The following is a 26057-nucleotide window of genomic DNA, read 5'->3' on the forward strand; positions in this document are numbered from 1 at the left end:
AGGAAGAGCTGGCAAACATTTTCCAAGCAAATGGTTCCAAGAAACAACCTAGAGTTGATATTCTAATGATATTTCATGATATTCTAATATCATGAAAAAAAAGTGAAAAAAAAAGTGACTTTCAACCAAAAGTCATCAAAATAATAATAATAATAATAATAATAATAATAATAATAGACACTTTATACACATCAAAGGAAAATTCTACTAAGAACTCTAAACATCCATGCTTCAAAAGCAAGGGCACATACATTCATAAAAAAACAAAAAAACCCAAAAAAACAAAAAAAACATAATGCAACTCACACAATAATTATAGGAGTCAACACTCCACTCTCATCAATGGAAAGATCAGGGAAACAGAAACTAAACAGAGACACAGTGAAACTAACAGAAATTATGAACCAAATGGATTTAACAGATATCTATAGAACATTCATCATAAATAAAAAAATATACCTTCTTCTCAGCATCTCATGGTACCTTCTCCAAAACTGACCATATAATTGGTCACAAAACAGACCTCAACAGATATGAGAAGATTAAAATAATTCCATGTGTCCTATCAGATCACTACTGATTAAGGCTGGTCTTCAATAGCCACACTCCCAAAGACAACCCCCCCAAAAAAACAAAAACAAACAAAAAAAGCAAAAAACAAAAAACAAAACAAAACAGAAATCCCACATACACATGGAAGCTGAACAATGTTCTACTCAATGATAAATTAATCAAGAAGAAATAAAGAAAGAAATTAGACTTTTTAGAATTTAATGAAAATGAAGGTACAACATACCCAAACTTATGGGACACAATGAAAACAGTATTAAGGGCGAAAACTCATAGCTCTGAGTGCTCCTGAAACGAAACTGGAAAGTGCATACCCTCACAGTTAAACAGGACACCTGAAAGCTCTAGAACAGAAAAGAAGCAAATAAACCAAAGAGGATTAGAGAGCAGGAAATAATCAAACTCAGGGTTGAAATCAAACAAGTAGAAACAAAAAGAACTATACAGAGAATCAACCAAACTAGGAGCTGATTCTTTGAGAAAATAAAAAAGATGGATATACCTTTAGCCAGACCAACCAGACGGCACAGAGACAGTATCCAAATTAATAAAATCAGAAATGAAAAGGGAGATATAACAATAGAAACCGAAGAAATCCAAAAAAAACAATCAGATTCTACTACAAAAGCCTATACTCAACACAACTGGAAAATCTGGATGAAATGGAGAATTTTCTAGACATATACCAAATAGCAAAGTTAATCAGGATCAAATAAACCATCTAAAAAATCCCAAAACACCTAAAGAAATAGGTGTAAGACGTTAAGTCTCCCAACCAACCAACCAACCAAACAAACAAACAAAAACAAACCAAACCAACAAACCTCCCCCACAGGACCAGATGATTTTAGTGCAGAATTCTATCAGAACTTCAAAGAACACCTAATGTCAATATTCCTTAAACTATTCCACGAAATAGAAACAGAAGGAACACTACCCAATTCATCCTATGAATCCACAATTACGCCGATATCAAAACCAGACAAAGACCCAACAAAGAAAGAGAACTTCCGAAAAATTCTGTTATGAATATCAGTGTAAAGATTCTCAATAAAATTCTTGCCAGTGAAATCCAAGAACACAGCAAAACGATCATTCACCATGATCTAGTAGGCTTCATCCCAGAGATGCAGGGATGGTTCAATATATGATAATCCACTACATAAACAAACTCAAGGAAAAAAACAAACAAACACATGATCATTTCAATTGATGCTGAAAAAGCATTTGAAACATTCAACATCTCTTCATTTTAAAAGTCTTGGAAAGATCAGGAATTTAAGGCCCATACCTAGACATAGTAAAAGCAATATACAGCAATTTCCTGAGCAGAACACCAATAGCTTATGAACTAAGACCATGAAATTACAAATGAGACCTCATAAAATTACAAAGCTTCTGTAAGGCAAAGGACACTGTCAATAAGACAAAAAGCAACCAACACATTGGGGAAAGATCTTTACCAACCCTACATCCTATAGAGGGCTAATATCCAATATATACAAAGAACTCAAAAAGTTAAACTCCAGAGAAACAAACAACTTTATTAAAAATGGGAAACAGAGCTAAACAAAGAATTCTAAACCTGAGGAATACCAATTGGCTGAGAAACACCTAAAGAAATGTTCAACATCCTTAGTCATCAGGGAAATGCAAATCAAAACAACCCCTCATACCAGTTTCTACCTCATACCAGTCAGAATGGCTAAGATAAAAAACAGCAGATGATGGCAAGGATGTGGAGAAAGAGGAACACTCCTCCACTTCTGGTGGGGTTGCAAGCTGTTACAACTACTCTGGAAATCAGTTGGCAGTTCCAAAAAAATTGGACATACTACTACCAGAGAACACAGCTTTACCACTCCTGGGCATATACCCAGAATATATTTCAACATGTAATGAGGACACATGCTCCACTATGTTCATAGCTGCCTTATTTATGAAAGCCAGAAGCTGGAAAGAACCCAGATGACCCTCAACAGAGGAATGGATACAGAAAATGTCATACATTTACAAAATGGAATACTACTCATCTATTAAAAACAAGGAATTCATGACATTCATGGGCAAATGGATGGGACTAGAAAATATTATCCTTAGTGAGGTAACCCAATCTCAAATGAACACACATGGTATACACTCACTGATAAGTGAATATTAACTCATAAACTCAGAAAATCAAAGATACAATTCAGAGACCAAATGAAGCTCAAAAGAAGGAAGACCGAAATATGGATACTCTGGTCCTTCTTAGAAGGTGGATCAAAATACCCATGGGAGGAGAAAAAGTGTGGAACAGACACTGAAGGAAAATGTACCCAGAGAAGGCCCTACCTGGGGAACCATCCCATATACAGTCACCGAACCCATTCACTGTTGTGGATACCAACAAGTGCTTGCTGACAGGAGCCTGATATAGCTGTCTCCTGAGAGGTTCTGCCAGTGCCTGACAAATACAGAGGTAGATATTCTCAGCCAACCATTGGACTGAGTACAAGGTCCCCAATGGAGGAGCTAGAGAAAGGACTAAAGGAGCTCAAAGAGCTTGCAGTCTCATAGGAGGAACAAAAATATGAACCTACCAGTACCCCTAGAGATCCCAGGGACTAAAGCACCGTCCATAGAGTCAACTTGGAGGGATCCGTGGTTCCAGCTGCATTCTTAGCAGAGGTTGGCCTTGTGGGACATCAATGGGAGGAGAGATCCTTGGTGCTGAGAAGGCTCGATGCCCCAGTGTAGGGAAGGCTGGGAATCAGGTGTGGGTGGGTTGGTAAGCAGGGGGAGGGAGGAGGGGATAGGGGCTTTTCAGAAGGGAAATCAGGAAAGGGGATAACATTTGAAATGTAAATAAAGAAAATATCTAATAAGAAAATGGTAATTACTGTTTTATTTTATTTTTATACTTATTCTGTTTTTCATAATGCACAGCCATAAAAATTTATATATACATATATCTTATAAGAAAATACATTTTCTCATGAGTTAGACATGAAAATATAACTTAGTGTGATACTAAGAATCCACTGACCTACTTAACTGTCTAAATTTAAATATTAAAAGATAGGTTAATTCAGAATTTCTCCTATTCCACTTTTTGTTTTAATTGTACTTGCTCTAATTAAATATCATTTTTTAAGCTTCAAAGGGTTTATTTAGCAACATGGGGATGTTTTATGGATATTAACTAACTATAGTCAATATGATAATGAGTTTTAATATTAAATATTAAAGACCATTTGATCATTATTATGTCAGATTTTGACACCTGAGTGTGATAGATGTAATCCTAATGTCTTTAGTATGTGCCTTTATGGAAAGTGTGGATTAAATTATTTGTGCTTTGTTAGGGAGAGCTGTCTTAGTAGTTATAGGCACCTATTGCCCAACACCTATGTCAAGCAATTAACTACAACCTGGAAGCAGCATCAAGGAACTAATACTCTTGACTGGCCTCCACAGGAACTCACACACATACATATATGCAAGAATTAAAATATGTAAATAAATAAATTATGATTCTAAGTTCTCTAAGGAAATTACGTAAACAGAAAGTAAAAAATGTTCTTTCAATTTTATAATCAATTGTGTTTCACTGAATAAAATATCCTTGTCCGAAGTTGAACCAGTTCAATACCTCCTACACTCAGAATCGGTGGACATTACTGATTGCCTCTGGGTACTGGTCTGAACAATCTTACACTAGCTGACATATTAGAGCCCTCCTGAAGGAAGAGCAGCTGCCAGGGAAAGCAGACACTTAACTCTGCTATACTGGTTTCTCTACTAAATACATTATAATCTGTGTTGCTTGTAAAATCTGAATTTGCTTTGATACCCCACTCCAGTTGCCAAATAAACACTAGCTCTTGAGCATATGTTACGTAACACTCATAAGCAGAGAGTTGTATAAAAATCATTTTATAGTGTGTGTACAGCATTTGCTTCTTTGCTTATACATGAGTTGTTTTGTGCCTGAGAAGAGTTCTCTTGAAAGAACATGTAATTCAGAGATGTGGAGAAATTATCTAAAGTGTTACAACAATGTTCCAACTTCGGAGTGTTACATCCCTTCTAAAATTCTTAGCCAAACCTATTTGTGTAACTTACATTTTGATATTTCTAGAGAGCAAGAGACAGATGTTTTTAAGTTTATATGCCTAGATTAAGCATCCATATCTTGTTAATATTTTTAGCTTTAAAATCATTATTATAGTAAAATATAATTACTGTCTAAGTGGTTATCAATGCAATGACAAAACTAATTATATCTTAATCCTGGTTTGGATGAGGAGATAAAACTGTTTCCTTGCATGGTTTCTGGTCTTAAATATTTTGAAAACTAAAGGTTTGCCTTGTGCTACTCACATTGGAAAGCTCACCCAAGCAATTCATTTTTATCAGTACTTAGAATTGTTAGATAGAATTAACTGGTTAGAGAGTTTTTACATCTATTTTAAATTTATTCTAAATTTTTAAACAGTCAAAACTTCAGTGACATTTCTGTTATCTCTTGATACAGCAGTAAGTTGTTCTATGAAATAGGAAGCAAATTTAAATTTAAACATAATATAGAACCGAGGAAATATATCTCTTAAAATCATCATTACTCATTTCTTACTAAACTACGGGGTAGTATTGTATAGTCTCTTTGACTTAGTCAACGTTTGTATTCCTGGACAAAACATCATGACCAAGAAACAAGTTGGGAAGGAAAGGGTTTATTCAGCTTACACTTCCACATTGCTGTTTCTCACTAAAGGAAGTCATGGCTGGAACTCAAGCAGGCCAGGAAGCAGGAGCTGATGTGGAGGCCATGCTGGTGGGGTTCGGGATTTCTTATTGGCTTGCTACCCCTGGCTTGCTCAGCTTGCTTACTTATAGAACCCATGACTACCAAGCTAGGGATGGCACCACCCACAATGGGCCCTCCTACCCTTGATCACTAATTGAGAAAATGTCATACAGCTGGAGCTCATGGAGGCATTTCCTCAAGGGAGGCTCCTTTCTCTGTGATTGCTCCAGCTGTGTCAAGTTGCTACACAAAACCAGCCAACATACTTTTCATCTATATATAGTTTTTAAATTCTTGCAATAATTCTATGGATAGTTTCTACACAGATTTTTCCAAGATTCATAAATATCCCCAATACCACAACCTCTTTCATACACAGACTCTATCTCCCTATATGATCATATATAATATAGTATATATTTAAATTTTGATTACTGGCTGTGATGATCTTCAGTTTGGCCTAGAATAATTTTATGGTGTTTTGCATATAGCTTGTTTCTAGAATGTGATATTTTCTCCAGGAGGTTGTCTCACCATATTATATTTTATTATAAATTTGTGCTTTTATTTAAGTTGGCATAGTTACTGGTATATAAATCATTAAATTCCTTTGTCTTTTAAAGTCTTTGTAGTTTGTTTTCATATTTTCCTTAATGTTCTTATTTAGATTTTTTCACGTCAATTTTCACAATGGCAAGTTTATATCAAGTCTACAGTACTTTATAAAAGCTTGTATGGGACCTTGAATTCTTCACCCATTTTTTTCTTATTGGAAACTTGTTGATACATACTCTCATATAAATCATTTATTTTTTTCTCTTTAATTTTTGACCTCTTTCCTTATGTAGATTTTACATTTCTTATTGCGATGATAGATTTTAACTACATTTTCTTTCTGAGGTATACAACCTGTTCCATGTGATGAATCTAAATGGACTATTTCTTTAAGTAGCAAGAGTTACATTACTTTGTTTTTCTATAAACACCATATTATGATAGTATTGTCTCAAAGTATAATTACTGCCTTTTGATAGTCAGGAAGAAAACAGTAGTTTTTTGTCACTTTTTAAAGATATTTACGCTAATTTTTTATGTATTATAAATGCATAATATTCTCAGTAATTCATCATATACTCTGTTCCTCACTCATTTCATAATAACCCAAGTTCCTGATGTTAGATGCGCCTTTCCTCTGCTCTGAAGACAAAATACACTCTATTGTCTTACAGCTTTTTGTTTGTTCATGGGAAATTTCTTTGTTTCTGTGATGATTTTCTTTATGTTTATGTTTTATTAAAATATTACTATGACCAATTTAAAATGTTTCCCTTTTGCTTAGAGCCATTGAAGACACTTTAATAATCTCTCATCCCTCTTTCATGTAGATGGCTCAGTGAGTAGGTTAGTATTGTCATGTGTTTGCCTCACATTACATAATGGTTTTCATTTCTAGGAAGGCTTTTAAGGTTTTTTTCTTTGTTTCCTCTGATTATTACAGCAAGATTGTGGTTTCTTCATTTTAAGCTCAGACAGATATGTTTTAAAAATTGCATTTAGAAAATGGCTTCCCTGTATTTCTATAAGTGTGTCTTTGCCTTCCTATCATTTTCTGAACTTCAATTATATTTGTGCTTGTGTTCTTGGTATTGTTCCACATATAGCAAGTATTCTATTTACTTTTCTGGCAACCTCCTTATAATCCACCTTACGAGATACTAGATATCTGCCTCTGGTGTACACTGAGTACCAATAAGTTCATTATTTAACTATGTTCCTCCACTTGCCTACTCATGAACCACCTGCATTATTTTCTTCCTGTTGATGTTTTGGATAACGTCTCCTAGAGAGATCACACCTCACTTTACTACTCCACTTATCAGCATCATGCAAAAGAATGGGAGTACCTGAAAACTGTGGTTTTTTTAATTGCACATTTTGTTCCCCCACTGAAGGTCTAGTTCAGTACTAGCAATCACCACAAAAGCAAAACCCTACCATTTGAGAATACTAATTGTTATTCATTATATCTACATTTAGTAATATGTGAAACAAGTGAGTATTATGGCATAATATTTTCACAAAAATATGTAATGCTCCTAGAAAAAATTACATTTTGTTCATTTTCAAATAAAGTTGGGTGATATACTACAGCATTTTCTCTCTTGTTGTGTAAAACTTTGTATATGCATTTATACGTTTGAGACTAAGATACAGCTTTTGGAGCCAGAATGTGAGGATTTAACAACATCTCATTCAACTATTAGTTATAAACTATTCCCACAACTAACATTCCACTCCTGCCTCTGTAGCTGTTGAGTAAATATGCTCACAATCTCTGGAACTCACTGGGTAAAAAGAGTTGTCTTAAACCAGATTTCTGTTTCTTTTCTGAAATCTTAACTCTCTAATCTCAGGCACAAATCTCTCTCTCTCTCTCTCTCTCTCTCTCTCTCCCTCTCTCTCTCTCTGTGTGTGTGTGTGTGTGTGTGTGTGTGTGTGTGTGTGTGTGTGTATGTGTATTTAAGTTGCTTGAGGTACCTTGGACATATTTTAGAATGGTTCTTAATTTACAGAAGATAGTAATCCTTTAATTTCTTTCAATTAATATTACAACCTGTCTAGTTATATTATTCTTCCTTAGTGTCTACCACAGATACTAGACAAAGAATATTAATACTCATTTGATATATTAACCAATACTACTGTTTCTGTGATCCTATTTATATAAAATATTCTAGTGCAGAAATGAAATATACAATTATTGAATTTCAAACTCTCCTTTATATCTTTTTTGCAGGCTCTTAATCCTGATCTACAATGGAAAAATTCCTTTTTTACCTGTTTCTCATTGGCATAGCTGTGCGAGCTCAGATCTGTCCAAAGCGTTGTGTCTGTCAGATTTTGTCTCCAAATCTTGCAACCCTTTGTGCCAAGAAAGGGCTTCTATTTGTTCCACCAAACATTGACAGAAGAACTGTGGAGCTACGGCTGGCAGACAATTTTGTTACAAATATCAAAAGGAAAGATTTTGCCAATATGACCAGCTTGGTGGACCTGACTCTATCCAGGAATACAATAAGTTTTATTACACCCCATGCTTTTGCTGATCTACGAAATTTGAGAGCACTGCATTTGAATAGCAACAGATTGACTAAAATTACAAATGATATGTTCAGTGGGCTTTCCAATCTCCACCATTTGATATTGAACAACAATCAGCTGACTTTAATTTCTTCCACAGCCTTCGATGATGTTTTTGCCCTTGAGGAGCTGGACCTGTCCTATAATAATCTAGAAACGATTCCCTGGGATGCTGTAGAGAAGATGGTGAGCTTGCACACCCTTAGTTTGGATCACAATATGATTGACAACATTCCTAAGGGTACTTTCTCCCACTTGCACAAGATGACTCGGCTAGATGTAACATCAAATAAACTGCAAAAGCTGCCTCCTGACCCTCTGTTTCAGCGAGCACAGGTGCTGGCCACCTCAGGAATCATAAGCCCATCGACTTTTGCATTGAGTTTTGGTGGAAACCCCTTGCATTGCAATTGTGAGTTGCTGTGGCTGAGGCGATTGTCTCGAGAAGATGACCTTGAGACGTGTGCTTCTCCTGCACTTTTAACTGGTCGTTATTTTTGGTCAATTCCTGAGGAAGAGTTTTTGTGTGAGCCTCCGCTCATCACTCGTCATACACATGAGATGAGAGTCTTGGAGGGTCAAAGGGCAACACTGAGGTGCAAAGCTCGAGGAGACCCTGAACCTGCGATTCATTGGATTTCCCCTGAAGGGAAGCTGATTTCAAATGCAACACGATCTCTGGTGTATGATAACGGGACACTTGACATCCTTATAACAACTGTAAAAGATACAGGAGCTTTTACCTGTATTGCTTCCAATCCGGCAGGGGAAGCAACACAAACCGTGGATCTTCACATAATTAAACTCCCTCACCTACTAAACAGCACCAATCATATCCATGAGCCTGATCCTGGTTCTTCTGATATCTCCACATCCACTAAGTCAGGCTCGAATGCTAGCAGTAGTAATGGTGATACAAAAATGAGTCAAGATAAAATCGTGGTGGCAGAAGCAACTTCGTCAACAGCATTACTAAAATTTAATTTTCAAAGAAATATTCCCGGAATCCGTATGTTTCAAATCCAGTACAATGGTACTTATGATGACACCCTTGTTTACAGGTAAGACAAATGCAGCCATAATGGATCTTTGCTGACCAATACAGTGCAGGGTTTGTTAAGCACTATGACTTTGTATTGTTTCTAAATTGAAACTGCTATGCTGTGCTGTAAATGTAGCAATCCAGCCTTCTAGTGGATAATGTCATATATGAAGTGATAAGTCTATGTGGGGAAGAAGTTTGAATGGCATTGTTTCAAATGGTACACATTTATATTTAATACTATGCCTATTTTTTTTAACCTCGTATGAGGGATGTGACTATCATACAAGACAGATATACTTTAAAATTTCAAAAACATACCAGAATTTACACATCCACCTGAGTGTTCTTTCCTTCAAGGAAGTCACGTTGGGAGGCTATCCCATTACCCCAAAGATGCAGCCATTGCTCAAAGCAGTTTTGGAGTTATCTTTAGAACCTTCGGCATACTATTTTGAATATCCTCAGTGGTGGCAAATCTTCGTCTTTGAGGGTGAGTTTCAATTTTGGAAATAAAGCCTTTTGGAGTCAAGTCTTGTGAATAAGGTGGGTGACCAAATGGGTATTGCCACTTTTGGGTGATAAATAGGATGTAATCATAAAGTATTGAGACTGATGCTTTGAGTGGTTGAGTTATGTGTGCGTATGCTGGTTTATGTGCATGGGTTCTTAAGATACTTCCAAAGAGGCTAAACATCATATTTTGAGCAGTAAAAGTATCACTGGAGTTATGTATGCAACTACTGGGACAGGACAGTGACGGAGAATTTGCATATGCTAATGAGTTTCTGGTATGTTTTTCTAAAGTTCAGCCTCATTGATTTATAGTCACATCTTGTCCAATTTTCAGTTGGAAATTCACAATTTTTATTCCATATAATTTTACACATGACATATTATTATGACCCCTAGGAAATGATCTAAAGTCACAGTTTTGAAAACCTATAACCTTTTGGGTAAGTTTAGTTTTTATATACAGAAACTAAACCCTTGAAAATAATTTGTGTTTCATTCATGTATGGAAAAGAGATTAATTTTTTAAAATAAATGTAGACTAGTGGGAAAAAAAAGTATAATAGCTAGCTATGTAATCAATCTTGGACCAGGTTCTACCTGATTGAGTTTTAATTTCCTCATCTTTAAAATGAGAACAATTAGGCTAAGTGGTTTCTAATATCCCTCTCATCAGTAAATGGTTGTGGTGGCACACTGTGACATATGAGTATTAGCAGAATGTAGTTTACTGCTGTTTCACAGGCTCTCCACACTCTCCACAGATGATATTCAATTGCTGTTCAATGAGAAATACTGACCTCACCCCACTTTCCTGTATTGTCCATACATTATAAGTGTTAACTCTGTCCACATTTTACTGGCAAAATCCCAAAGAAAAAAATTCTTTGTGGTGCTGAGATCCTTGCTGAATTCCTGACCAGAGTGAATGTTATCTTCAGAACATCAATATCCAATCCATTGCATTTTATAAAGTTTATATATTGATATCCAACATTTACAATACACTGACTTATTGGCAGCATTGATTTTGGTTATGAATACATGCTCTTGCAAATTTTCTGCTGCATTCAGAGCACACTATGTATGTCGTGTTCCATTTTAGTTTTTACCATGGTTTGAAATATTTATAATTCATTTTCAGGAAACAATTTTAGTTTCACTCTTTATTTCCAAAACAATAATACTTTAAATTGTACTTGGTTACATCTTAGAAAAAAGTTAGCAATAAATAGGAACACAGAAAAATCATGTCTATGGAATGGCTTCAGAGATTTCTCTAAACATTAAAAAAAAAAAAAAAGTCTCTTGATTGAGATTGTCACCGGCATATGTTGGCTCAGTGAATTCATACTCTTACCAAATGTTTTGTGTCCTGGTTATTGCTCACACATGCACATCGCACTCATTAAGACAAACTGGAAACTAAGGCAGAAGAAATCACGATGTCTGTAAATAAAATCTGTTCATCCTGGTAACAGTAGAAGTTCGTAAAGACAGCCTCAGCAGGTTCCATTCCATAGCAGCTTATTACTGATTTGGAAAGCAAATGCTCTGAATCACAATTCCATTCTGGTTGCTAATGTGATTGTCAGTGTTTTCTCTCCCTTCAAATTGCCTTTCAGCCATAGAGGTGTTGTAAGTGCTAAATGGATTTGTTTAGTAGTCAGATAATGTCATAGTCACACCTTTCGAAAGCAATTTGTCATAAATGATTTTTTTAGCAATGGCTTTTTATTAGGAGTCCTGCTTTGCCAAGCATTGTAATTAGTAAGCTTGTCACGGCCTGGTGCAGGCACCATTAATATAATGCGAACTGTAACAATGAGCTTTCGGCTCTTCTAACTGGGTAAATATAAGATCAGTTCACATCTCCATGTTTCATATCTGCTGTAAATGTGCTTATCTTAATGAGGATTGAAGGAGACAGACCTAAAGCCATAATGACTTTGCGTATATGTGTTGTTTTGTTGCTAATACTAACACCTATTCCATTGTCCCTCAGAATGATACCTCCTACGAGCAAAACATTTCTGGTCAATAATCTGGCATCTGGAACTATGTATGACTTGTGTGTCTTGGCCATCTATGACGATGGCATCACTTCCCTCACTGCCACAAGAGTCGTGGGTTGCATCCAGTTTACTACGGAACAGGATTATGTCCGTTGCCACTTTATGCAGTCCCAGTTCTTGGGTGGCACCATGATTATTATCATTGGTGGAATCATTGTTGCATCCGTGTTGGTTTTCATCATCATACTAATGATCCGGTATAAGGTTTGTAACAATAATGGGCAACACAAGGTCACGAAGGTTAGCAACGTTTATTCTCAGACTAATGGGGCTCAGATGCAAGGCTGCAGTGTCACGCTGCCCCAGTCCATGTCCAAACAAGCCATGGGCCATGAAGAGAATGCCCAGTGCTGTAAAGTTGCCAGTGACAATGCAATTCAGTCTTCAGAAACATGTTCGAGTCAGGACTCTTCTACCACTACCTCTGCTTTGCCTCCTACCTGGACTTCAAGTGCGCCTGTGTCTCAAAAGCAGAAAAGAAAGACTGGCACGAAGCCAAGTGCTGAGCCGCAGAGTGAAGCTGTCACAAATGTTGAGTCCCAAAACACTAACAGGAACAACTCAACTGCCTTGCAGTTAGCTAGCTGCCCTCCTGATTCTGTTACAGAGGGGCCCACATCTCAAAGAGCACATACCAAGCCAAGTAAGTTTCTCACTGTGCCTGCTGAGGGATCTAGAGCCAGGCACAGGGCCTCCCTCAGTGGAGGTTTAAAGGACTCTTTTCACTATGGTAATTCCCAGCTGTCTCTTAAGAGAAGCATGTCTATGAATGCAATGTGGACTTAGCACTGTATTTCTGATGTTTGCTATGGAAAAGGAACTGTTTTAAATGTGTAGTGCGTATAAGAATCCTTTGTGTAATCTATTTTCTCTTTCGAAAAAGCACAGTGATAATTCACAGAGGAAATTGAAATTTGAAACTCTTCTCTTTTGTGTCTGATACTTCCACTTAGGATTTTAGAAACCTTCTAAGAGATAAGAGTATAGTACCTTCATATACATGCATGAAGGTTACATGAATAAAATGGCAAACTTGGGAGAGCAAGAGACCACAAGAGTGCCTTCTCCTTCCCTAAGGCTAATATACAAGCCCTCTGATATACAGCAAATCAAAAGCAGAACTCACAGGGCCAAGCGATTTCTCAGCCTATAAAGGCAGCAAGCCTGCCAATCCTGACCAATTAGTGAATGGGAACCAATAGTGGAAAGAGGAGAATGGACTTCCACAGATTGTCCTCTGACCGTCATCCTAGTCTCACACCACCATCTACACAAAATACGTAACAGTTTCTTAGGTAAAACCCTATCACATAAAAATTAGATTTTGTAATTTAAACAGAAATCTGTTTATGGATAGCTGAACATTTTCAATTGAAGGCACGATATTATTTTCAGTGACAATTATGTTGTAAGGAACAATGTAATATTTCAATTTATTATTCAAATTAAGCATTGCCAAGAAGGCTAAAGTAAGTAACCTTCTAAAGAAAAGTCTTGGTTCAGGTGCCAAAATTGGGCAAAGCTACAATTTTTTCCCATAATTCAGATTCTTCAGTGGAAGATAATATAAAAGGAAATTTATTTTACATTTATCATATATGCTAATCCATAGAAATATAAAGGTGATCACAATTATTCTGAGCACAACTGTTGAATGAATGTGTTTTATTTTTTAATAAAAGGTAAAGAATCAGGTAAAAATGCAAGCCTGATTCTTTAAACAAGTGTTTGCTTTTATCACCAAGAAAATAAAAACTTCGAAAGGAGGACTTGTCTGGTTAACACATTGCTCATTAATCAGAGTGACTTTTTTTTCTCTTATTTGTTATAAATGTGCTGTTGAATGCTTGTCTTTTTAAGTAAATTAAAAACAAAACAAAACAAAAGACTGTGATAAATATAATCATATGTATTATAGCAGGGATGCAATACTTTTAAGAAGTATGTAAAATTAGTTGTATGTTTCCTGGATAAAACATTCTTGGAGATTCATTGAAGTCGTGATTCATAGATACATTCCTATATGGGGTTATTAAATGATACACACGGTTCCATTTTTTTCTTTCTAATTTTACTTTCATCTTACTGGGAGGGTCAACTCAGCACACAGGTATCCCAAACTGACCTCAATCCCACTTTGAGTTTAAGATTACCCTCAAGGTTCACTTACATTTTTTATTGGCTATTTTATTTATTTAAATTTCAAATGTTATCGCGCTGAAAGTGTTTGCAACCCCATAGGAAGAACAACAATGTCAACCAACCAGAACTCCCAGGGTCTAAACCACCAATCAAGATCGACTTACACACATGTTTCCACTGCTGGGGTGCTGGGATTATAGATTTGCACCACCACTTCTGCCTCAAATTAAGTCAATTAATTTAAATTTGGCAGAGGTCCATTTTATCAAGTGCATCCTCTAGCTGCTATTAAATGAGAGGTCAGATTGAAATGATTGGATATGAGTTTAGTGTCAGCCTTTGTAACTGTTTCAGAGCTTGCTGAGCAGGCTCCTTTGTGCTTTCTAAATCCCATCCCTTTCTTGCTTCCTTTATGAGGGTTTACTTTTCACTGAGCAAAGGCTAATCTTACTCCACTGCCCCATAGACAGCTCCTTGAGGACACGTATGGTCACCTGTGTGGAAGTAGTTCATAAAAGCATAGCAACTCTCAAGGTAGAGTGACTCTCCTCACTGCTATGGTAACAATGCCTAATTCAAACTGTATTTTGAATTCACACTGATCAAATTATTTCTAAGAAAGTATAAAATGGCAGCAGCATTTTAATCTTTCCATTCTGAGATTTACTAACTTCTTACTACACTGTTGAATGGGCAAAGTTTTCTAGTCTTCACAAAGAGATGCTTATAGAGGACAAGAAGACCTGGAGATCAAAGAGAATAGGCAACACAACATGCCTGCTGGAAACTACTGAGAAACTCCAATCTTGCAATAGCTTTGTTTTTAGAAATGATCACCCTGCTCATGCATCTTTTGAAGTATAGATTGATAATATTTCATTTCTCATAGGCATTTGAAAATCCTTGATGTTATACCATTTGAAAATTGACTAAAGTTATTAAAATAATTAATGTTTTTAGTATTTTCATAAGGCTTTTCATGCTTGGAACTTTGTCTCTTAAACATAAATATCTAAGCCTGTTTTAAATTTTGGAAATTTATATTTCAAGAGATCAAAAAAACCCTATCATATCAAGAGAGACATCTGATGTTCATGTGTACAAGACGCCATCATATGATTGCAGTTTTGCTTATGGAGAAAAGTAATGTTAGATATTATAATGCCTGATACAGAATAAATGCCTAGTTGACTGAATGTGTAAATGGATAAATAAGTGCATGAATAGCTCTAGGGATAGAGGTATTATTATTACAAATATGCATGGTTCTGATTAATTAACATCATGATGATTGGGGTCCAGAAGTTAATTACGTTTCTACAGTAATCAGAGACTCCATGCTCTCCTTGTTTTTCATTTGCCCTATAGTATAGTTCTAACCTAACCTGCCATATATACGTGGTCTTCTTTGTTGTCTTTTTTTTTTTACTATAGGCAGAATTGGTATATGATTTCTATTTCCCTTTCTTCATTATTTCACTTTCATTTTAGCCCTAGAACATTATCAGCTTGTTATAAGCAAAAAACATGGAGTCTTTGTTACTGAAGTAGATTTAAAAATTCCTTACTCTGAATGTTTATATAAAACATTATGTTTCCCTCTCTAAAATGCTTTGGTTTATTTTGGATAATTGTTCTTTGATCTAGAAATTCTATACAATAATTAACATTGTGTCATAAATACAGCCTTCAAAGACTACAAAAAAGTCTTCAAAGTTTTCTGAGTACTCTAGGAAAGAGCAGTTTGATATGATGACTATTATATTTGGGACCTCCATATCTTTATTAATATATATCTGTTCTATAAAACTGTGTAAATCAGATGTGGCAATCTGTAACCACGACAATGTCTAGGCTATTTCCTTTAGAATATTCCCCAAAATTAAAGGACTCAAACATGTCTCACTAGCTAATGCACTAAGCCAACTGATTTTACCTACTTCTAAGATATAGTTTGATAAAGTTTTAGAATATAATTGTGAAATATTCTATGTTACCTAGTGACACACAAATATATTCAGTAAAATATTTGTATTGTCTTTGAAATAATTCAATTTCAAAACTTTAATACAGTCCATTTTCCTCTTCAGTTTTAAGTACTCATAAAGTGCTGTCAATATAACTTCATTTATTTTACTTGATTTAATTTAATTAGAAATTAAACAAATAATCAGAGAATTCTAAGTAATTAATAATTTCCTGTTTTCTAAATTTTAGTAATCCCTTTACGCTTATGGTCAGGTATAAACTTAATAAAACTTTCTTCAGATGCAAACCTTTAAATTTTTTGTAGACATAAAAGACTCTGTATTTGTCTTATAAATGAAATTGTACATTTTTTTCAAAGAGGGAAGCAAACAAGAGATTGTTGTTTTCTTGGTCTTGATGATTTACAAGTGTTGTTTATAATACTAAGTGAGGCATGGACATCAAGTCACACAGAGGATTTTTGTTCTTCCTCAGAGTGTTCATTGTCATGAGAACAGACCCTAGTATTACATGCTTCTGTGTTAGCCAGGAAAATATTTGGTGTAAAGACTTCAGTAAAGCCATAGGTTGGATAGGAAAGTACAATACTTTCTTCTTAGTGCCAATATTGACATAATAATAATAATAATAATAATAATAATAATAATAATAATAGAAATGATACTTAAATACCTTAATAGAAGTGTAAATGGAATTGATTGTCTTCTATGGACATGAAATATATAATTAAGGGCCTGGATATACAGCTTAGTACTTGAGTGAACTTAGTGTTGTTGTAGAAGACTTGGTTTCAGTTCCTAGTATCTACATGGTGGTTTATAACTTTCCATAATTCCAGTTATGGAGGACTGGGGGATGCTATGTCTCTTCTGACTTCTTCTTTTTTTTTTTTTTTTTTTTTTTTTTTTTTTTTAGTTTTTAAAAATATTTTTACTAGGTATTTTCCTCATTTACATTTCCAATGCTATCCCAAAAGTCCCCCATTCCTTCCCTCCTCCCACTCCCCTACCCACCCACTCCCCCTTTTTGGCCCTGACGTTCCCTGTACTGGAGCATATAAAGTTTGCAAGTCCAATGGGTCTCTCTTTTCAGTGATGGCCGACTAGGCCATCTTTTGATATATATGCAGCTAGAGTCAAGAGCTCCAGGGTACTGGTTAGTTCATATTGTTGTTCCACCTCTAGGGTTGCAGATCCTTTTAGCTCCTTGGGTACTTTCTCTAGCTCCTCCATTGGGGGCCCTGTGATCCATCCAATAGCTGACTGTGAGCATCCACTTCTGTGTTTGCTAGGTGCCGGCATAGTCTCACAGTGACTTCTTTAGTGTCCAAAATGCTTATGTTACACATCACTTCCCTCATGTCTACACATATATATATAAAACAAGAAGATGAACATTTCTTTTTTAATCTTTTTCATTTTTTATTAGATATTTTGTTTATTTACATTTCAAGTTTTCAATCCCTTTTCCTCATATCCCCTCCCAAATCCCCTCCCTGATCCCATTCCCCCTGCCCCTGCTCACTGACACACCCACTCCTGCTTCTCTGTCCTGGCACTCCCCCTACACTGAGGCATCCAGCCTTCATAAGGCCAAGCCAAAGTAATCTAAAAATCTTGTTGATTTTGATGAGTTTTTCTTTCTTTTATGAATTTTAATAATAATTTTCATCTTAGAAAACATAAAAGGATTATCAAAGTTCATAAAAGAATGAAAAAATTCACCAAAATCAACAAGATTTTAATGTCACTTTTAAAGACCTTTTTTTTTTTTTTTTCAGAATGACCAAATTCTAGACCCCAAAACTGAAAAGGTGAAGAAGGAAGTTCCTTAGCCATGACTTCATAAGCACTATGAGTTTTATGTTCCTTTCCATTGTTTTCAGGAAATGACTGTTTTAGCAGAACATAAATCTACACAAAAAGTTTCATTAATATGTTCCCATGATTCATCTACCCTTCAATGTGGTTTCATTATAAGTGGGACAGAAATTACTAGTTTATAACTGGATTAAAAGTATTAATTTAAGTGTATTAAATATTGCATTATCTCATGGTGATAATACAAATGCATTCGAAATGTTATTAAAATTTATAACTAGTCATTATAACAAAGGAAGTGGTACTCAGCTGTTTCAGTCCACATTAAATAGATAAAGGAAATATTGAATACATTTGCATATTGTGTATTTGTACAGAATGATGTATAGATAGATATACTTCTATATATCCACTGATTTCTAGAAGTTAGTTAAAATCATATAATACAAATTAATGTTTGAAATTAGTTAAATATAATTAGGTTTCAAAGACTATCAAGGAAATGTTCCCAAGCTATGTCTATCAGTTTAAGACAAGAATCAAAATGCATATTTTCTGATATGTATTACTCATTTGAGCTTTCTAATTCTTTATATCCTCATTTCATCTTTCTTCTTAAAGTGGTGAACATTATGGTTACAAATCCATATATATATATATTCCTAAAATGTTCTAGAGAAAGAACTGAATCTATGGTTATTTTTAATATACTTGTTTTAGTTGTGGTTATACACCTTATCTCATTTGACACATACATTATGCGGTTGATGTCATTTTGTGGCATATTATACAAGTAGATAAATACGAAAATGTTAGAATAAATTTAAATTATGAAGTGCAGTTTGACTCAACCATAATCAAATTGCTGAACTATTTTCTACCTATAACATTTGTGAAAATCCTAACCAACAGGATCTATTATAAATTCAAATAAATATTTGTGTTCAATTAGTTTATATATAAAAACAAATTAATGATTGACTCTTCCTAACACATTTTAGAAAATCTGGCAACTATCCTTAAAGACCCTTATCCCTTTCAGTTTTAAATAGTTAATAGTATATTCATATGATTTCACTCTTCAAAGAAATAGAATGTCTAGCCAGGGTTACATCATGATATTGAGCATTTATAGATAAATGGTAATATAGATGAAATTTTATGTAGGATCTTACTTGTACTGTCTTACCTAGAAATAGGTGACATAAGAGTATTTGTAGACTAGATATTAACTGATGGCTAATACTGTTTGCATATCTCTCTGGGAAGTATAGATGAATTCTTTTACCTACTTTGAGCTTTGTAGTTTCCATGTTTTTCATGGACAGCCTTGCAGTTGAAATGTTACTTCTGGAATGAATAGAAATAGAAACCTGACTCTCTCATTGAACTACATTGTCTCTACACTAGCAGAAATGTGATATATATATATATATATATATATATATACATGTATATATATTACATATATATTAAAATTAAACTTATACTAGTAAATGTATCAAATAGCTGCAGAAAACTATAAAATAGCAAAGCTAATTGTTATTCTACAAGAAACTGTTCAGTTCAGCAATAATAGTGTGAGTAGGGTGTTAGGAGCTGATCTTAAAGAATAAAAGAAATAAAGAACTAATTATACTTTGCAAATCTCCTTTCCAGATGCTTTGCTGACTAATGTTGATCAGAATGTCCAGGAAACACAGGTGAGATGCTTACTAACAGTTAATTACTTCAAAACGACAAAGCTTTGCTACTGTATGTGTGAAAATTTAATTGCTGACATGCTAGTGCCTTGATTTGAGATTGTCCATTAAATCGAGCGCTTAGCAATATAAACTGCTGTTTATTTGGGTTCAAAGTTGGTCTGGACCAACTCCTGATGAACATAAATGTTGTTGGGATCAAAGGTAGTTCGAATTCTGACGTTACTCTGACCCTGGTGCAACTTTTGCTGTCATTTCTGATTTAAATCACTTTTACAACTCTTCTGTACACACAGATATTTTTGTATGAATATACTGACCCATGCCTGACACCTGTCTTTGTCAGGACACATTCAGCCATGCCTTTCTTCACTGTCCTACTGTCCTACTGTGAGATGAGATAATACATTTTGCCTGGTTGAAAAAGATATTCCCTTACACTGCATTGCAAAATGAACAGAGATGTTTTACATGAAGGTATCATGAGCCTTATTGGAGCCATTGTTTCTGTCAGTTATCAATTACTCTTCTTGAGAGCTGTTCCATTTTTATTTAAAATTTCAAGCAAAATTTTGATTCCTTCAGTTTAGTTGGATCAGAAAAATGTGTTCCTAGAATGGAGGGACACTGAAGCAATCTGTCCAGTTTCAATCATTTGTTTGAGGTTTTAAATAGGGGGATAAATCTTTTGAAAATTTGGAAAAAAAAAACCCTGCATGTTTTCAACATCAAAGTTATTTTTAACCATACACACATACACACACGCATATATATATATGCACACTATGTCATACTTACTAGTAAAATCCATCTCTAAAGAAGACCAAACATTTTTACGTATTTTTTCCTAAAACCAGTCTGGAGTTTCTTTTGTCTCCCAATATTTTATTTTTTTATTTACTTTGTATCCCGATGATCACAGCCACCCTCCCTCCTCTCCCCCCAGTCCCACCCTAACAATTCTTTCCTTCTATTGTCCCCTCACCTTTTCCTCAAAGAAGGGGAGCCTCCCCTTGACTTGGATATTAGCTCTCTATCAGATGTGGAGTTAGGGAAGATTTTTTTCCCAATCTGTAGGTTGCCAATTTGTCCTATTGCTGATGTTCTTTGCCTTACAGAAGCTTTCCAGTTTCATGAGTACCATTTATCAAGTCTTCATCTTGATTCCAATGGCATGAGACATTGGAGTTCTGTTTAGGAAACTTCCCCCTATGCCAATGCGTTCAAGCTCTTTCTCACTTTCTCTTCTATTAGATTTAGTGTATCTGGTTTTATGTTGAGGTCCTCGATCCACTTAGTCTTGAACTTTGTGCAAGGTGGCAAAGACAAATCTATTTTCATTTTTCTAAATATAGACTGCCAGTTAGACCATTACCATTTATTGATGAAGCTTTTCTTTTTCCATTGTATAATTTCTTTGTCAAAGGCCAATTTTCCATAAATGTGTGGGGTTTTATTTCTGTGTCTTCAATTCGATTCCATTGATCAATGTGTACCAATACACATGCAGTTTTTATCACTATTGCTCGGTAGTATAGCTTGAAGTCAGTAATGCTGATTCCCCCAGAAGTTCTTGTTAAGAATTGTTTTTGCTATTCTGGGATTTTTGCTTTTAAAGATTTTTTTTCTTTCCATGTCTTTGAAGAATTGTGTTGGAATTTTGATGGGGATTGTGTTGAATCTTGGTGATTGCTTTTGGGAGGATGTCCATTTTTTACCATGTTAACTTTTCCAATCCATGAGCATAGAAGATCTCTCCATTTTCTGAGATCTTTTTTGATTCATTTCTTGAGAAACTTGAAGTTCTTGTCATATAGATCTTTCACTTTCTTGGTTAGAGTTACCCCAAGGTATTTTATATTATTTGTGACGACTGTGAAGGGTGTTGTTTCTCTTATTTTTTTCTCAGCCCATTTATCATTTGTATAAAGGAAGGCTACCGATTTATTTGAGATAATTTTGTATCCAGCTACTTTGCTGAAGTTGTTTATCAGCTGTAGAAGTTCTCTGGTAGAATTTATGGGGTTGTTTATATATACTATCATATCATCTGCAAATAGTGATAACTATTGCAGTATTATTTGTATCCCTGTCTCCTGTAGTTCTATAGCTTCTCCCTTCCCCATCCTCCTTTCCTTTCCTTTCCTTTCTTTCCTTTCCTTTCTTTCCTTTCCTTTCCTTTCCTTTCCTTTCCTTTCCATTTATTTATTTATTTATTTATTTATTTATTTATTTATTTATTTATTTAGACAGGGTTTCTCTGTGTAGCCCCTGGCTGTCCTGGAACTCACTTTGTAGACCAGGCTGGCCTGGAACTCAGAAAGCTACCTGCCTCTGCCTCCCAAGTGCTGGGATTAAAGGCGTGTGCCACTACTGCCCAGCCCTCCTTTCCTTTCTTCTCTATTCTTCCCAATTCTCTATTGATCATCCTGTCCTTTTTTTTTTTTTTTTTTTTAAGTTCATTTATTGTTGGAGTTTGGGCATCCAAATTACCTGGACTTTATGGTGGGCTAAGTAACGAATTAGATTTAGGTGATTGGTATGTCAGAAGCATTTCAAGGTCATGCTCAATTATGGGACAAATAAAAGCAGAGGAGTGAATGCTCGAGACTATTCAAATTGCAAAGTACCAGTTCCCAACACATTCCAAGGGTATTATGCATCACTGTAAATATTCTGTTTCATTATTCAAAGTGGAATGTAGAGGTTAGCCTTTGTCCTTACTTTGAGGATACTCAGTACTGCTATAGAAAATAAAATCCTGTCAGCGTGATGGATTCATAAAATTTTTAACATAAGTTTTTATCACACAGAATTTAGTGCTCTTTATAGAAAATCTGAACATGTGATTAAAACAAAATGTAAATATGTGTCAGCTACTATCGACATTCTCATACATATAGCAACCCATAACTTCATGTAGTTTATGTTTTGCTTTAAGTGAGTGAGAAAAGTCTGTAATATGTCAGTCTTTAAAATTCTTAATGATGACTTTTAAAATTTTTTAAGAAATAAAATTAATACCTTAATGTCATAGAAATATTTCATTTGCAATTTTTCATTTTTGTGTTTTCTATAATCATTACCAAGAAAATTGACACCCAAAAGAGAAAAAATGTTTATTAAATCAGTTTTAATATCTCATTCACTCATTAGCCAGTTCTCATTCCATTTATATATAAGATTTTTCAGCTGTGTATGACTTCCCTGTAGGTATTCTTGGAACATTTAAGTTATTTTAGCTATTTCAGGCACATCATTCCAACAGGATAAAGGTCAATGCTTTTCTGAGGAGGCTGTGGCCCAACTCTTTCTCACATGTCGCTTTTGAGTGTAAGTGCTCTTTTGTGTGTGGATGAAGGGCCCCAGAGAAGATACTAGCCTTTGAGCACAGAATCACAGTCAGGGGCAGACTCAGGGTTTCCACACTGAAGCATCTATTAAGGGGAATTTTTATCACACACAGAGTGCTTAAAACAGAATTTTATTTCTCAAAATGTCTTATTCTGTTTGTTTTGTGTCATTTTGATTTATTTGACTTTAAAGGCCTCAGTCCTGAATAAATATGGAAATACACAGATACTAAAATATTTCAGTGAATTACATAAAATTATTAGGTGATAAGATTTATAAGAATATAACTACACAAAGATGACTCAAGGTCAGGGGCATGGAGTCATCCATAAGTTTTGTGATAATAACCAGGGCAATTTGGATAATTAACAAATATTTGTATACTTAACCCAGCAAAACAAAGGATGCCCCATGTTAACATGTTAGGAAGGGGCAGTATATACAGAAGTTAGCAGATTACAGGACACTGATACTGAGATCTTGTCAGTGATAATTTGAAGGACTTATAGACTCAAAACTGTAAGAATATGTATGCTTTCTTCTGTGTCCCTGTGTGGATGCACTCACAGGAATCATGGCATAGTCTATACTAGCTTATACTAGTCTTAAAATACATGTTAATAATTTATAAATTTGACCCCTTTTTTACATTTTATGATCAAATAAGGTAATTATAAACAGATTTCTGTTATAACTTCTCTACTAATGGACTTTAAGAAGTGAGTACAGTTGTTCTAATGAAGCTACTAATTTTTATAGTTTTCTATATAAAGGATTTGAAACACAAATGAGTTTGAGGATTAGATGTGCATGTATCCTTTGTTATAACCAAACTATGAAAATAACCCAGATTTAACATATGAATGTGTACTCTATGCATTTTTTTATTTTTAAATTTCTTTCTTTCTTTCTTTTACACTCCACATTTTATTTTCCCCCTGTCCACCTTCTTACTGCTCCACATCACATACCTTCTCCCTATCCCCCTGTCTCCACGTGGATGTCCCAATCCCCTACCCCACCTGACTTCTAAACTCCCTGGGACTATCAGGCTCTTGAGGGTTAGGTGCATCAGCTCTGAATGAATGCAGACCTGACAGTCCTCTGCTGTATGTATTTTGGTGGCATCATATCAGCTGAAATATGCTGCCTCTTTGGTGGTACAGTGTTTGAGAGATCTTGGGGGTCCAGATTAATTGAGACTGCTGGTCCTCCTACAGGTTCACCCTCCTCCTCAGCTTTTTTCAGTCTTTCCCTAATTCAACAACAGGGATCAGCAGCTTCTATCCATTGGTTATGTACAACTATCTGGCACTTCCAGAGTGCAGTCATGCTAGGTCTTTTTTTGTGAGTGCTCCATAGCCTCAGTAATAGTGTCAGGCCTTGGGACTTCCCCTTGACCTGGATCCCTCTTTGGGCCTGTTGCTGAACCTTCTTTATCTCAGGGCCCTCTCCATTTCCATACTGTAATTCTTTCAGATAGGAACAATTATGGGTCAGAGTTGTGAGTGTGGGATGCCCCCTCTCCCTCATTTGATGTCCTGTCTTCCTGCTGGAGATGGATTCTATAAGTTCCCTCTCCCTACTGTAGGGCATTTTATCTAAGGTCCCTCGCTTTGAATCCTGAGAGTCTCTCACCCCCCCTCCCACCAGGTCTCTTGTGCATTCTGGGAGGTTCCCACAACCTCCTATTTTCTGAAGTTGCCTGTTTCCATTCTTTCTGCTGGCCCTCAGGGTTTCAGTCCTTTTCCCTCATCCAATACCAGGTCAGCTTCCCCTATCCCTCCCTTCTTCTCTCCCTCTCTCCCTGTCCACTTTCCCTCCCAGGTCCTTCCCTCCCTCTCCACTTGTGATTGCTTTTTTCTCTTTCCCAAGTGGGACTGAGGCATCCTCACATATTTTACCTAGAGTCAGCTGTTCCTCTAAGTGAGAAAAATAAGTACCCAGTTTAGACTCTGAATAGCTTTTGCTTCCTACATAAATTCGCAACAAGCATGCGTGTTAGTATGTCTGTCTGTCTGTGTGACTGAACATGTGCATGATTTGCAGTGTTTTCTGTGTGTCTGTCTCAGTGCTTGTCTGTGGGATTGTACACATGTATTAGCCATGCTATTTCTCTCTGTGCATTAGCCATGATCTCTCTCTGTCTCTGTCTCTGTCTCTGCCTCTGTCTCTCTCCATAAGCTATGATACTCTTACGACTGTCAGAGGACAGCTTGCAGAAGTTGATCCCCCTTGTGGAGTCCAAGGATTACAGCCAGGTCACCAGGTTCACTGGCTTGAGTTTCACCTGCTAGATTACATCACTGCCCTTTCTTTGTCAGGATTGGAACTTATAGAAATATCCTTTTGGGATAGCTTTGGAAATGTAATAAAAAATATTTTAAAAAAAGAAGTGGAAAAAAAAAGAAATATCCTCAAACTATGTGAAGTTTTCAGGCATCCTGGAGAAAATATACTCACAATTTGACTTCAAATATTTTTAGGAACTGATTTTTATATAGTTTTGTTCCAACCAAATCTTTAAATTAACCATGGAGTATCATCTTGTGAATTATTTTTATTCACACTCTCTGTATTTGGTTTGTGAGTGAAGAACTAATTAGTGAAAATGAACAATATTCTTCATTAAAGTCACAAGCATCTCTCATGAATTTTTAATATTACAAATGTTTCTGCAGAATATAAAGAGTAGGAATTGTATAAGTTGTGGATATGCTGAAGAATTCTGATAGAAAATGCCCATTTTTTCTAAAAAGCAACAGAGGCATATATTGTAACAAATGCCATGGATCAATGAATACAAAGAATTTTACCTAGAGGGTGTTGGGAAAAATGAAATAAGAGCAAATTATGGCCTACAATTTAGGTGTGACTCAAATAAATATGAGGGCTTTATGATCCTAGTTTTGCTTT

The 26057-nt window shown here is 35.4% G+C and overlaps 1 protein-coding gene across 6 annotated transcripts in view; it reads left to right on the forward strand.

Moving 5' to 3' along the window:
- Lrfn5 (leucine rich repeat and fibronectin type III domain containing 5) overlaps positions 1-26057 on the forward strand; it is a 335078-nt gene that overhangs the window by 308398 nt on the left and 623 nt on the right. For 2 of the 6 annotated variants that reach the window (XM_017315056.2, NM_001310586.1), the window contains 3 exons: positions 8160-9564; positions 12064-12776; positions 19744-19787. In XM_017315056.2, the coding sequence (XP_017170545.1) occupies positions 8180-9564; positions 12064-12776; positions 19744-19787 (2142 nt within the window). In that variant the 5' untranslated portion in view covers positions 8160-8179. Of the gene's footprint in view, positions 1-8159; positions 9565-9905; positions 10039-12063; positions 14185-19743; positions 19788-26057 lie in introns of those variants that run through there. The other 4 variants (XM_006515830.3, XM_006515831.4, XR_001780450.2 and 1 more) reach the window with 3 other exon arrangements.

Source organism: Mus musculus, chromosome 12, assembly GCF_000001635.26.
Source record: "Mus musculus strain C57BL/6J chromosome 12, GRCm38.p6 C57BL/6J".
NCBI classification, from domain to species: domain Eukaryota; kingdom Metazoa; phylum Chordata; class Mammalia; order Rodentia; family Muridae; genus Mus; species Mus musculus.